Raw genomic sequence first — 14,986 nt, 5'->3', positions numbered from 1 at the left:
CACCGATATTAGGTCAATGAATCAAACATGTAATTACATTTAATTAAAGAGGCACCATTATAATATCATTGTGGATCCAAAATTTTCACTAATAGCACAATAACCATTATTTTTAACTTCAATTAACTTCTTGTCTCCTATTTAAAAATGCTGGTCAGCTTTTTTATAATATAATAGTAATTAATATAATTTCACAACCTTAATTTTCAATGTCCGAACCAGATCGATTAGTATAATATTGGGTATAATAATGATTATAAATTGGTTTAAGAAGTTTTTCTTATAGATTGATTCTATATGAAATAGAAGTCTATTGCATTTATATTTGACTAAGCATGTAGGTACCCTAGTAGGAATTTAGGGCTCGAAAATTCAAGAGCTCTCAGAAGAAATCCATTAGGGCTGGGGCTGGACTCCCAAATTCAACTAGTTGGGCTCTTCATTTAAGTGCGTCGCCTTTAGTCTAATCTTTGTGCATTCAAGTAGTTATTTATGGCAGTTGCCAGCTTATAAAATCAGATCCTGGTTATCGAAATAGTTGTTAGAAATGTATCTATGACATTCAATCATAGGTAATAAACCATCATTAAAGAAAAAATAGAACAGCTAATGTTGGATCATATAGTATTTTATCTAGTTAATTATAATGTATAGTAGGGTTCAAAGAAAGAAAATAAAAAATGTAATAGGTAATGTACATACGGCATCGTAATCTTGTCATTTATGTTAAGTTTAAACCGTACTTAATTATTATAAGCTTTCAATATTTTATTCGAAGCACGACTTTTGTGATAATTCTAACAATTCCAATTTCTTTTCTTCATTTTTAATTTCATAGATTAGAAACCAAAAATAATATTTTAAAGTTAGGTTAGTTTCTACAAAACCCAATTATGGTCTTAATATAATGACAATGATCTTCCTTTGTAAAAGTGTAAACTCAAGTAAATGTAAAATTGGACAACCGTTACGACGAAAAAACATGTTTTCAGCCTTCCATATATACATATATGACCATTGTAGTTAATATGAAAGTTGAATTTTTGCGTGTTTTATTGATGTTTTCTTCCATTGTTTGAATATTTACTCTTTTTTCAATTTTGGGGGCTCGTAAATGTTTTCGTAAATGTTTTTGAGAAAAAAAGATTTAATATCACATACATTTTTTAGAATTTTAATGATACTAGTTCTAGATAGTTACACAATTATTTTGTTCTATTTAAAATAAATTTACATTGGGAAATACGGAGAAAATGTTTTATATTAAATTTGAAACTGACTTTACTGCCTAAAAATAATAAAAAATAAAAACTAAAAATGAAGATAAGTAATTTTGTCGAGAATAGAACCAACCCGACCCGGAATCACAGAAGGAGGGACGTGAGAAATAAGGGACATCCTTCTTATTTTATTTTAGTTACATTTCTCTTTTTAGGTGTTATGTCTCATTTTTAAATTATTCATATATTTAAATATTTCATGTATAATTTAAGCCTAAAGAAGAGATAGTTCCATGAAGTCCCCATGCATTTTCTGTAATATTGTATATTTTTATTAATTTTCTGTCATCCTTATAAGTTCACATATTTTGTTTGTATTATGGAAGAATTGTTCAACTCTTTCCGAGAATATAGTAATAACATTATAAATATATAAATATATAAATAAATAAATAATAATAAGGATTGTTATATTCATTATAGAGTAAAAATATCCTATGCGACGTTTGATTGAAATCTAATAAATGGGTAGCATCTCCTATGGCTGTTGGATAAAGTCACTAGTAATTTTGATATCATAGTAAGCCGCATAATTTTTTTTGTTTTAGTTGGATGATAATATATGTATCTAACTAGATAAAGGCCAGGATTCATATGTTACTAATTCAAAAAGAACCCCTTCCATCCAATTCGCCACAATTTTTATACAGACCGATGGGAAAGAATTCGCTCACACACTATTAATCTAGTTATCATGCGATAGATCTAACACTCTTGTAAATTTGAACAAAACTAAGTACCATGGATATGAGTTTTTAGCCTTTTAGGTCAACATTAACAACTTGTCTTTAATGTCAAACTATATATTATATCGATATCAAGACTTCGATATTCCCATTGCTTCTTCACTCCCACCGATGTAGAAAAACATCTCTTTCTATCGTTGGAGTATGCCGGTTAAAATAATTAGAAAAAGTCTTTCTCTAGATTTCGATAGCTCAAAAAGAATAAGTTTATCTTAAAAATTTAATCAATTGAAGAAGACACTCATATATAATTATTTATAGTTAAGAAGTCGGCAGGTCAATAGCTCACTTTAACCAAAATAAAATAGTTAACTACTACACTAGAAGAACGTAAATTAGAGCACCAGAGGGTGTGAGTATGTGCAACAGTGCAAGTGTGTGAGTGAAAAACCAAGATTGAAATACAAACATGGGATAAGTTCCGAGGAGAATACACCGCTCAAATCCAACTATATCTGCACACCTATTCAGATTGCGCGAGCGAGCCCAAGGTAAGCTGGGTATGGTAGCAGCTACCCATGGGCTTTATTGGGCTCAAGAAGTTAGTGTCTGTAGCCAATAGCCATACCAGCACATTTTCTCTAACTTGATAATAGACATGCACATAACACAACAGTACTACCTCTCTTCACCACTAATTTCTAGACAATTAGGGTAAGCCCCGGGCACTTGGTCCGCTGCAGTAGGCCTAGCTATGGTAGGTCCATCGGTGGTAAGCCCACCCACTTCTCATATGAACGAGACCCTCGAGTCAGCTTAGATGTGCTTCCTGGTTTCTGATAATACAGAACCCCTGCTTGCTGGAGCAGGAAGATTTTTAAGTCCCCCCCAGTTTGACACAATTACCTTGATTAGTCATGGTATCAAATCAATTAGGTCAAATTAGATCGCCCCCAGTCCTCAGACTCAAACCAACGGCCTAAAACAAGAATGAGTCGTATCGGGCCTTCAGACCATATACAACATAGTAATACGGACCATTTGTTTCCTATCGAATCACTGCATTTTGGTCCAGAACCACTCTATTCTTCGAGATATTTACTTCTGACCATCTTCCGAGAATCATAAACGGATCTTTAATTGTTTTCTTACATAACTGAGCTGCAAAACTTCTACCAGTAATGAATGCGATATTCAAGATTTCCGTGAAGAAAGACTAGCACTGTTTTACTCTCAAAAAAAAAAAAAAAAGACTAGCACTGTTTTAAATTCTCAGAGCACTAGAAGCTCAGTTTTGAAGCTATTTTTGGACATTCAACCACATAATATCTCCAACAACAAAAATGACCTTTTAAATCTCCAACCATTGAACAATTGATTACAAACCCTCCAAACCATAAATATATATATGAATACAGGTACTCCCCACCTTGAACCGTTAAAGAAACAAACATAAACAATCTCATTTACACTCTATATTTGAAATATTTTCCCTGCCTTTAGCCGAAAAAGAACGAATCAAGGGTTTCCTCTGGACTTGCCCCTTAAACCGCGAAAAAGAAAACGTAATTATCTTCTCCCCCTAACAAAGAATACGCAAGAAGATAAAAAGAGACATAATTAACGAGATGGAGGTCCTTCTGCTAAGAGGGAAAACCCATATCTCAGCCATTTTCTGTTTCTTCCAACAAATAAACTCAATGTCAGGAAGAATGACACCAACCTACTACACATGTTTATCAAACAAATCCTTTAGGACCCAAACACGAACGGTTCCCAACTTGGGAATCGTTTAGTTCGCCGATCACCGTTGACCAGGTGGAACCATTTCGCTTCAGACTCAAACACATCGAAGACGGGAAAAGTAAGTGGTCCAACAAAGCGAACATTGATAAATAGTACAGTGCTCACCCGGAATTTTTACAGTCACGAGGAAGATGATCCTCCTGCCGTAGCCTTCTGTATCTTCTCTTTTTCTATTTCTATTCTTCTTTGTTCAGCATGCTGAGCTAACCCACTGGCTAGAGCCTGATGATTAAAGTCGAGAGCCTGCATCAGGCTTTGGAATCTTGCTGGGTCTGATGCTTGTGATACTTCCAAAATAAAATAAGATTTATGTCAGGTCCACATAAAATAAAATCAAAGATAGAATTTTCTTACCAGGTGATCGGCACGAGAAAAAAAAAAAGAGTCAACCTAAATGAATTCGAGCAAGTGCTTAAACTACCTTTGATTGTATCCACGAAGAATATAAAGGGGTCCACATCATCGATAGGTGATTGCAACTCTTCATCATCACTGTAATCTTCATCTGAGTCGTACTCATCGTCATCAGTTGGTCGAAAACATCTTGCCTGTGATATTCAAACCATCACAAGTAAGAACCGCTAATTATTTGGTAATAATTTGGCTTGATCTTTACGATATCAATGTGTCTCGACATTCTGGCGTTTGCTGTATCTTGTGTTCTTTCAACTCTCTCAACGTACTCATTGTCAACCAAAGAGAGCATTAATATATTGAGAGAGGAGAATTAATTAGAGGTCATACATTAAAAGAAAAAGTGGCAAAATTATGACTGCCTCCTGCTAATGCTTATGCCCCTCTACTGCATATACAGGGCTAACTTCACATGGGATACACGATACACCTATATTTGACTCGAAGAGTACGCAGCGAGGCCCATCTCACGTGCCTTTTCGAAGTTGATTATGCATTTATGCCTAGATAATAGGCATACCTTAGGTCATGCAAGGAGCTTATTTCCAGACGGCACCTCAACGGGGTTATAGGGTCCTCGCTCAGGAGCACCTAGGTCAAGCAATGGGCTTATCTACAAACGGCTCCTAAGTCAGGCAAGAGGCACATACCCCAGGCACGCCTCAGTCGGCCAAGAGGCTCATTGCACACGCCTAGGTCAGGGCACGCACCTCACCTTCCCTAGAGTCAAAACATGGGTAGAAGGAAACACAGACTACTAGTCCACGAGAATTGGGTCACTACGTAATCAATAGAGAATATGAGATATGGAGATAGAGATGCAAATCAGACCAACCTGTGCTGCTAACTTTTGGAGCCTAAGACTGTCGTCTTCGTCTTCGTCCTCCCCTTCAACACCCATATCCTTGTCAAACCCATCTTCATCTTCATCCTCATCATCAGTTTGGAATCCATCCATGTCATCATCATCAACAGCATCTTCGTTCTTTGCCGCATCTGTCAATACCAAAATATCGAAACTAAGCAGGAAAAGAAGAATTAAATAAGCAACATAAGCATCAAACCACACTAAAAAGTTCATGCTCCAAGTGAAAGGGAAACTAAAGAGAACCAAAAAAAGAAATCATTAGCTGACCTGCCACTTGGTCCTTGTATGCAACAAGTAAATCAAGTGTTGTCGTGAAAATACGAGCAAAAGCTTCCCCAGGTAATTGATCGCCTGGAAGTGCAAGCAGCGATGTCAATCCCAGGCAACAAACCTTTTTGTCATGCTCCCTGAGTATTTATTGAAGAATTAGGGACACATACAAAGATTATCAGAAAGACCAACTGAGAAATGAACAAGGAAAAGACAGGGTCACCTTTTGAAATTTACACGTACACCACTCTTTTTTACTTGTTGCAACATCTGAAACCACAGATTAAAAACTTCTGCCGCAACGCCAAGCTTTTGCAATATGCCAATCGTCAAGGGTGCATTATAATAAAGAGAATCGGCTACCTGCAAAACATATAAATTGCACTTTATACCCTATTCTGAACTCAAACAAGATACTAAACAAGCCAGATATCATGCGTAATGGTTGTGAAGAATCATGAACAGGAGTTCACGCATAGTTTTTTAAACTTCCTTACATAATTACATGTGGCAAATTACAGATAAAGCCTGAACTGGAAAGGTAATCGACACAATAAACATGATCTAACAAATTAATTGTACATTTTCACAGGCAACATTTCTCACCACTTGAATCAGTAGACATTTCAAGTAAGACTTTTCAGTTCGTCGTAATCTATCGATCGTGATTGTGAGATATGGCTCAACCCAGTGATCCACTTGGCCCTTGCAATTTTGGAGAACTACTTCCATTATCTTCGGAGCAGGTTCAATGTCACTGTCCTCCATATTTTTGTCTCTCATGATCTACATATCAACAATTAGTATCATAAAAAAGTAACCACATGAAAGAGCAAATAGATTCAAGATATCACAACAGGACACCCATCAGCCAGTTGAAACACTTTTGACAACTCAATTATTTTGAGTTCTTGACAGCTTTTCTGAAAAAATCCTAACAGCAGAGAAAATGAGGGTAATAAACATCACATTGATAAGAGGTCACTCACAGATGAAAGCATATTCCAAAGGCTTTGCTGGTAATCTGGATCCTTGCATGTGACGAAATGTGCAGTACTTCTTGATATATAATTGTCCAGTGGAACTAGAATATCTACACATGAGAAGCAAAAATCGAAAGGTTTTAAATAATTACCATGGAGAAATAAATGTAGTTCTAGTGAAATGACATAAAATGGACTCTTTCAAGATGGAGAATTTGGGCATTAGTTCTAGCAAGAACAAATTCTGCTACGGTGATATTACGTGCACCAATTTTACAAAATCGAAAGCATCCTTCATGTACTAATAGATCAAGCTTTATTTTCATGTTGATATCTTGTGCAGGGACCAAAACAAAATAAGCAAAAAGTAGTAATTATATGCACCAAAATCAATACAATACGTCAATCAAATTTTGGATGCATCTGATTTTAACATCAATCCAACAACTATGCAAGCCAAGGATGCTATTGTGAAATGACAACCTTCACCACTTGCATATGTAAGGAGATAGAGTCCACCACCTCTTGGTGCAGTGGTTGGTGCACTCACTCTGAAAACCCGGAGTCATAGGTTCGATTCTCGTAGTAGGTGGAAATCCCTAATTTATTCAAACTGTGTTACTACTTACTAGGGTAGTTTTTATGGCCTTCATGATGTATGAGTGTCTCTATAGGACAGTTCTATGGCAGTTATGAGCATAAAACATCTTATGATGTATCAAAGCCAATTGATGTATGATGAATAATTGTCTATTACTCATTGTACTCGTGTAATTCTGTGTTTCAAAAGAATAAAAAATAGAACCACCCCGCAAAGCAGGGTAAAACCCTAATTTAGTTGTTAAATATCTATACATCAAGAAACTTTATCATATACTAATAAGAGTGACTTAGCAATTTTATGAGGTTAGAAGCTGAAAACGGTTCAAGAACTATTTGACGGACACAAACAAACATAAATACCATGGAAATAACAATGATTCATATTATACCATGGCTACTACACATAGAGAAGCAGCAATGAGGAAATGCAAGATAGAAGTACACAACTTACTTGGGAAGAAATCTATGGCCCAGTCTCCAAGTGATTCAATCATCAAAGGCCAAAGGCTCCACATTTCCAATGAAATTGTAGGAGAAAAAAAGGTCATATACGAGACTATTTCAAGAACTTCCTCATAAACCTCTGCAATAGAATATCATTTACTCGTAGTGTTAATCAATAAACATTAAGACCAAGAGAAACCAAGATAAATAAATCAATACAAGAATCACCAGATAAATCCTAAATGTTTCAGTAAAATTTGACATTGATAAGTCACAGTGATCCCACCACTCAGTCAGAGTTACTAGCAATTGTTATGCAAGCACATGAGGTGCTGAGAATATCATAACAGGAATAGGAAATAACTAGGAGAGGGAAATTTAATCAAATACCCTTCACGACAAACCAATTAGTCTAACAAATAAGTTATTGTCCCTTATTGAAGTATAGCAATACTACCATAAAACTTACATGGCGAAAGAAGCACTGTAAGTGGGAGGAATATACGTTTCCAAAAAAGGAATACAAATGAAAGCAAACTAAGGTTCTCATTAACAAATGACCTTATAACTTGAATGGTAGAAACAACCTCCAGCACCAATCCAGAACAAAAATAACATACAGATGCAGCAAAGGTCCATTTGTATAAAGGATTGAAGGTTACTGGTTAGCTATCCCAGTGGTTAAGTTGAACCTAAACAAATTTGTTTCTACACTATCATCATCAATAGAATAGCCTGAGATCATAAGAACATAGTAAATCTGGCATGTAGCCGTTCATATTGCACTTCATGACCCCAAGTAGAACAGTTACCTTGTCCATCGCTAGTCAACATCCTACGCATTATAGGTAATAGAGTTGGCTCAATTTTGGGGTAATAGTCCGGAAGCCTGCTCACTGATTCAAGAATGGTGCTAATGGCACGGAGACAACCAACTGCAGCTAGTGCACCAGAATCATCAGCATTGTCATCAGCAGCATCAGCAGAATCAATGCACTTCCAGAAGGCAGCAGCCTAATAGCCAGAAGAGCGAAGTAAGTACACCAAATGATTAGCAAATAAATCTATATTTAATACATACAATGTCATCATAAGAAACTTACAAGATTTTGGCATAATCCAAGGGCATAAGGTGCCATCTCTTCCCCAAACTTGTCAACGATAGTCTCAAGGGTAAATACAAGGTCTTCATTCTCAACCTCATTCATAAGCTTAAAGAACTCTGAAGAAAAGAACACCAACTAAGAAATACTGAATCAGATTATTGGAGTAATACCAAAACAGAGTGAAAGTATGCATACCATCAAGAAGTTGGGGAAGAATCGGTCGAATCTCGCCCAGATCTGCAGAACACAATAGTAACATACAAATGAATTCTTTAATGCAGATACTCAGGATAGGGCATCAGTGGAGTGTGAAAACCCCGAAATTGGATTGAATACATGTACCATAGACATACCTTTACAAGCTTCAATAAAGGACCGCAAAGCAAAAACTGAATCAACCCGAACTGGAAGTTCAGAATCACACAACCCAGACACCACACTATGCAGAGCTTTTCGGAAATTGCTCTGGTCTGAAAAGTTAATATGAGCATATTGTCCAGCAACCCATGCAGCCTGTCGATAAAAAGTATTAAACGATCAATGTTTTTACAATAAATTAAAGATAAGATTTGGAAAAGATATGAGAATTAGTCAACTAGTGGCCAAAGTTGAGGCGGTGGTTAACTGGCAACGAGGAAAAGCCAAATCAAACCGGCCAAGATTCTTTTCCCACTGAACACATTCATAACATGCATTATGTTGTGTTCACTTTCTGTCCTCGATATTTTATTTTCCCAATTTTCTTTGAATCTCTTCTAATTCTTACTTACCTTGTATTCATTGTCTTCCTGTCTTCTTCTACTAACTACACAAAGTTAGAACTAACAGGCTCTAAAGCTCTACTATGTTCTGACTATGCCTACCCACTACAATTTATATATATATATATATATATATATATATATATATATATATATATATATATAGAGAGAGAGAGAGAGAGAGAGAGAGAGAGAATGATCCAATTCTCATGGTGAGGAGCTATCCAGAAAAAAACTGACTCCTGGATCTAATCCATTTGGGTTCTAAAAACTCTCAAAGTTAAGCTAAAATTATGTCAACATATCCCGCATCTATATAAAAGTATATATATATATAATATGTATTTACCTGAAACTTTCTATGCCACATATCAGCTTTTAACGTTCTTGGGTTATGATGTCTCAAAAAAGTAGTCGGTTCCAAAAAAAAATTGTCCATTCGCTAATACTTACTAAAATCTTACACAATCTGACATTCTTAATCTTGAATGTTTATACAACGCACATAAAGAATTAGTGTAAATGCAGCCATGGAATAGCAGAACCTAAAGAAAGATGTATTATAAATTCAAGAGATGAAATATAGAAGAGTATAAACAAATGAACCTTAGCTCTAAGATGTCCAACAGGACTAGTGAACTCCGGAAACACGTGTTGCACTAACATATGCTCAAGCTCAGACTTGTAAGGTTCAGTTTGCTTCAGTTTATCACATAATGCCCCAATAGCAAGAAGAGCACCATCTTTCTGTCGATATAGCTTATACTCTGCGGGTGCCTCATCATATCTGGATTACAGTATTACAATATGAAAGGCTTGTCTCCACTGTGATAAAACAAATCTTTTAACTCGGCATATACAGATCTAACTATTACCTTTTAAAAATCTGCACAATGAATTGAATGAACTTTTGAAGATTTTCTTTCCCGCGCTTCCTTACTAGCTCGCTTACAAAATCCATCGAAGCAGTCCTAGGGCTATACAAGTCTTCAATGATATCTGTAAGAGCATGAGGAGATTAACAAAGATTTGAAAAGATATGGAAATAAGCATAAAGTTAAAATAGATTCTCAAACCTACCATAGCCCTTCCTAACGTATTCATGAGGATCTTCATTCCACAATGTTTGATCATTGTCATTGAAGCACATAAGAGGGAAAATTATCTCGAATAGGATAACATCAAGCCGTGGCTGCAACATCTGATACATACTATTCTTTGAAATACTGCAAAAAGAATAGAATCATATTATGTGAATACAGGCCTCATGGTCACTGCTAGTCAAGACAAACTCATAAAATAACCATGAAAGTGAACATCTATGATACAAACCTGTTGCTCAAATATTGGAGAATAAGGTTTATGACTCTATCGGGTAAATAACCACCCACACGGACGGCGTTCAACAAATTCAAATGACACTCCAAAATCTTTCCAGCATAGCTTTTCTGAAACATTTGAGCAAAAGCTTTGCTTTCTGGTTTCTGGAGTTTCAAGTCTCCAAACCTGCGAGTAAGAGAAGAATATTGGTCAAGGTATACAATAGAAACAAATCCGAACCATAATATCATATTTTGAATTTCAGTTTTGAGGTCATGCACTCACCGAGTATAGAGACGATTTAGAATGTGTACTGTCCATTTTTTTACTTTCCACCATCCCCACGCTTTTCTTTGATCTGGATCAATAGGCTGGCCTTCTACGGGGACAGGCCTTTCTAATATGTTCAAGAATAAAGCCATCCATGCATTGAAAACATTTGGATCAAACAACTGCTTTGGGATCTCTAACTGAAAATAAAATTAACAAGAAATGAATTAACTAAGCCAACTTAAAAGAGTAATGATGCAAAAGAGACTTTCTGTTTGAACAAAAACCTACATATATGGATGACCAAAATATTTTGCAGATGAGTTTGATCAGATCCGCAATCTCAATTGGAGGGTTGACCAGTTGGACAAGTCCGCTGAATATATTAAGGAGGTATGGAAATGTCTCCTCGACAATGAGATAAACTGGTGTCCGCTCTTCATCAGACTTAAACCTTTAGAACACGAGATAATATAGATTAGAGCTGCTACCGCATAACATAGCCCATATTATTGACAGAGCTTCAGTAGAAGGATAGAATAACAATGAACGGAATATGAAGAAGGTATAAACTTATTATGACCCAAGGGTGTTAACTCAATGAGGCCTAGAAAATTGAAGTTTGACAACACTAAAAACTTACTTTGAGCAAACTAGACGTGAAAAAATAAATTAATAGTGTCCCACTCTAAGAGCAACAGCCTGACAAACTTCTTTGCAGATTTATTAAACAATACATGTACTTACTCGTATTTCCTTGAGAGAATTCTCAATACATATAAAGCTCCATAGATTTGCTGATTTTGTAGATTATGCTTCACCCAGTGGAGAAGGCTTGGCCATTGCTCAGGGTAATCTGAATGGATTATTGTTTTCAGGCATTCGCCAAGCTGTGCTCTATATAAAAGAGGATAAAAATCAGATAGCACGCAATCATGCATACGACAGACCCAACAAAGGTAAGAAACATCAAGTCTTCGTGACATGGAGAAAATAGGTAAAGAATATTATTTAATCAAGATAGTGAACGTATTGATACAAGATGTCATGATAGTGAACATATTAGAAAGAGTCTTAAGTAGAAAACAGATAACTTTGGTATGTAGTATGGGTATAGGTACGCAGTGTACCTTTATGGTAAGTTATTTTGGGTCGTTGGAATGTAAAGACTTGTTTTCATGAACAATTTATTTTTCTGTAATCCACATAAAATAGATGCACTTACAGATGTTCCATCTCTGTAATACTTAACATCTTAACCTGTTAACTAAAAAGATCGTGTAGCTAATTACTCAACTAAGTTAATTTAATAACCTTTACAAAAACAGTTTGGCTAATTAAGGCTAAAAAATTTAGTTCACGAAATCTACAATAAACCGCTTACATACCAAAAATCGGTATGGGGAATCAGGTACCCTTATGCAAAAGAGATGCTAGAGTATTTAGCAATATTGGACAGAAAAGAATGACAAATTAGTGAAGCTCCAAATAATAACAATACTAGTTGTTTCCACCCAATTTTCTTTGTTCAATGTTTCACTCCAGACCAAAGTAGACATAACCTAACCAAGACCCCAAGAAGTATTTCAGGCTGTACTTACTGAAAACAAAATGAGTATACAACAAAAACCACAAACGATTAAGACATAATGTCCCACAAAACTCTTGTTTTATTCAAAAAATATAAGAATATTGACAAGTTTTCGAGGAAAAGAAATAGAAGATCATAACAATGTAGAGAGCATACCTTAAAAGAGGAGGAACTTGAATGACGAATGCAAGAAGGTTTTGCCTCACCAAAACTTTATCACTTGGCAATATCTTATGCTGTTCATCTACAATAAAATAACATGATAGTTAATTTACTACGCCTCGAAAAAAAAAACGCACAAATTAACACCAATAAAGTCACATACCAGGATCAAGAGGTGACCAATTCTTTGCCACAACATTCTTGAAGTGAATACTGGCAAATTGCCTTATTGCAAGATCCCAATTACTATCTACAATAATCTGCAACAATCTCACCAAGTGTTGTGGAGTGTGTTGTAACTGCAATTTCAATCAAAAGTAAACAAAATTTAATGGTGAAATTAGGTTAACCAATACCAACTACTCTTGAGTCTTGAGAGTGAGAACAGGAATAGTTTATCTGCATCTAAATGTGAAGTGAACAGAAGACTATACTTTTTGCAAACTAATTGCCAGTATTCAGTACAATTCAATCAATATGAAATCAAATCCTATCTAATCAAAACTACCAAATTCTAATTAGGAACTCCCAATTGATCCATATAAATCTTCAAAACAAGAAATGCAAATCAAATGAAGATTAATTTTGATAAATCAGTAAGAATAAGAATATACCTGTTCAAGACTTTCTTCAGCGGCTTTTCGTTTTTCAGTATCAGGCGTAAGAGTGGCTTGAAGGATGGCGGCCAGGCTTTGAAGATCCATTGAAACAGAAGAATACCTTAGAAATTGAAATCAAATGAAAAAAGAAAAACGATTGAGGATCGAAAATAGGATTGATTTAAAACAAGATTGGAAGAGAATAATTAAGAGAGAGATTGTCTTGTTTCTCTCTCTCTCTCTATAGAACAGAGAGAGAAAAATGAGACAGAAGGGGAAATAAGTGATATTTATAACCCCTAGGGTTCTTTATTTTCTTTCAAGGGTTGGCGAATTTTGATTGACTCGAACTGAGTTCTCTCACCACGATCACGATGTGTGTGTTTCACCTGCCACCCTCTCGGGCTCTCTATCTCCCTAGAGTTTCTTTAACGAGTTCCTTTCTGTCTTGTTATTATTGGAACACGTGCGTCTCATCAACTTAAATAAATGACTTTGTTAAGGAGAGGATTAGGTGGTAACAGGGAGTGAAGTGACTAAAGGGGCATTTATGCAATTGTGTTAATTCCAATTTGAGTCCTAATATGTGAACAATTCGTAAATTTGCCCCCGATGTTTTTCTCAATTAAAACCGTCTACAAGAACATACACTCCCATGTCTGCTGAAATATAGATGAAAGTATTGACATTGATGGAGGGGGTCTTTCTTCGTCTGGAAACGTAGAGGCGTAGATGAAGGGCACAAAGGAAAGAGGAAAGGGAGAGAATTTGACGGTTGTGATGGTCGTGGCGAGAGACGGCAGTGGTGGTCGGAGCTCGGAGGTAGTGATAGTAAAGATGAAGACGAGGATTGGGGAGTAAAAAACATACAAATTAAGATTTTCTTTTTTTTGAACATACAAATTAAGTTGACCCATAATCATTAGGCCCCAACCAAAACTTCAAGGGTGAGTCATATTTAAAAGAAGGTCCACTTCAAGTTAGAGCGGAAGCCCCATCTCCTTCTGTTCGATTTCTTACTACCTATAATCCGAAATTATTAAAACTTACGATTTTGGTTCCTATTGGTTCAGGTTCTGATTATAGTATATAAGGATCTAAAATTTGAAACTATGACAAATGCTACTACACATTCCACGTAGAGAGTACTTATTGGATTTTTTTTTTTTTTTTTTTGTTTAAAGGCTTATTGGTTCTTACTCTTTTAAGAATTGTTATTTAATCATTTTGGCCACAAACTGACAAAGTTATATTTCATTCAAAAGTTCAATCACTTTATTAAAAGTTAAAACCTTACTTAGAGATAGACTTTTGAGTGATAAGAATTTGCAATAAAATTTATACTCCTATTAGAAGTTCATACAAAATTTGTTAATAAACACATTTGATTATCAATTAAGATTATTTAAGAATATGCACTTATTGAGACTTAGATGAGTAATTAGAACATATTTAACGTCGAACAAATAATTGAAGCCTTCATGTTTACAAAAGAACCAATTAAACACCTAATAAACATTATGAAAGGTTTTTGTTCTGGTTTTGGGGTAAACAATAAACATATATACCCTTTGAAACCCCGTGTGGCCGTGTTAATCAATGATCTTCTTGCAAAACAATCTTGCGATTTAGGAAAAAAATCGTGCCTCTAACTATGTAACATTATGATGCATCGACTCCCAGGGATTTCTCCTCTTCTATTCGTTCGAATACACTGATCGATTCATCCACCTGAAAAGTTAATATTCAAAATTTCACATGCAGATGGTAGTTCTTTAGATCTTGTCTATTACGAGCATAACAACTTGATGGACAAGAAAAAG

The 14,986-nt window shown here is 35.5% G+C and overlaps 1 protein-coding gene across 3 annotated transcripts; it reads right to left on the bottom strand.

Annotated features, from left to right (window-relative positions):
• Nucleotides 1-3,294: 3,294 nt before the first annotated feature.
• LOC147568953 (importin beta-like SAD2) lies at nt 3,295-13,692 on the bottom strand. 3 transcript variants are annotated; one of them, XM_086655400.1, is made up of 24 exons: nt 13,528-13,646; nt 13,179-13,284; nt 12,728-12,863; nt 12,559-12,646; nt 11,559-11,708; nt 11,103-11,265; nt 10,827-11,011; nt 10,554-10,727; nt 10,302-10,447; nt 10,097-10,220; nt 9,828-10,008; nt 8,814-8,973; nt 8,656-8,697; nt 8,458-8,576; nt 8,167-8,368; nt 7,362-7,493; nt 6,314-6,417; nt 5,931-6,110; nt 5,548-5,687; nt 5,322-5,461; nt 5,022-5,182; nt 4,194-4,320; nt 3,878-4,059; nt 3,295-3,509 (listed from the first exon to the last, which is right to left on the bottom strand). In XM_086655400.1, exons 2-23 carry the CDS (start codon nt 13,266-13,268, stop codon nt 3,893-3,895), a joined length of 3,111 nt encoding a protein of 1,036 aa, XP_086511526.1. In that variant the 5' UTR covers nt 13,269-13,284; nt 13,528-13,646; the 3' UTR covers nt 3,295-3,509; nt 3,878-3,892. The 3 variants fall into 3 exon arrangements, with proteins under 3 accessions (XP_086511526.1, XP_086511524.1, XP_086511525.1); XM_086655398.1 differs by having other exon boundaries at nt 3,295-4,059; nt 13,528-13,692; XM_086655399.1 differs by having other exon boundaries at nt 13,179-13,621.
• Between the last annotated feature and the right edge of the window lie 1,294 nt (nt 13,693-14,986).

This window comes from Eschscholzia californica, unplaced genomic scaffold, assembly GCF_041429995.1.
Source record: "Eschscholzia californica isolate CP2 unplaced genomic scaffold, dmEscCali1.0.p SCAF_1, whole genome shotgun sequence".
In the NCBI taxonomy this organism is placed as follows: domain Eukaryota; kingdom Viridiplantae; phylum Streptophyta; class Magnoliopsida; order Ranunculales; family Papaveraceae; genus Eschscholzia; species Eschscholzia californica.
The sequence above is the reverse complement of the archived record's forward strand: the minus strand, read 5'-3'. Positions and strand labels throughout refer to the sequence as shown.

Coding starts and splice junctions, on each gene's coding strand:
- LOC147568953 (XM_086655398.1), bottom strand. CDS start 13,268: ATGGATCTTCAAAGCCTGGCCGCCATCCTTCAAGCCACTCTTACGCCT. Junction 11,709..12,558: donor CAAGTTCCTCCTCTTTTAAG/GTATGCTCTCTA, acceptor TCTTTTATATAG/AGCACAGCTTGGCGAATGCC. Junction 7,494..8,166: donor GTTGACTAGCGATGGACAAG/GTAACTGTTCTA, acceptor ATTCTATTGCAG/AGGTTTATGAGGAAGTTCTT.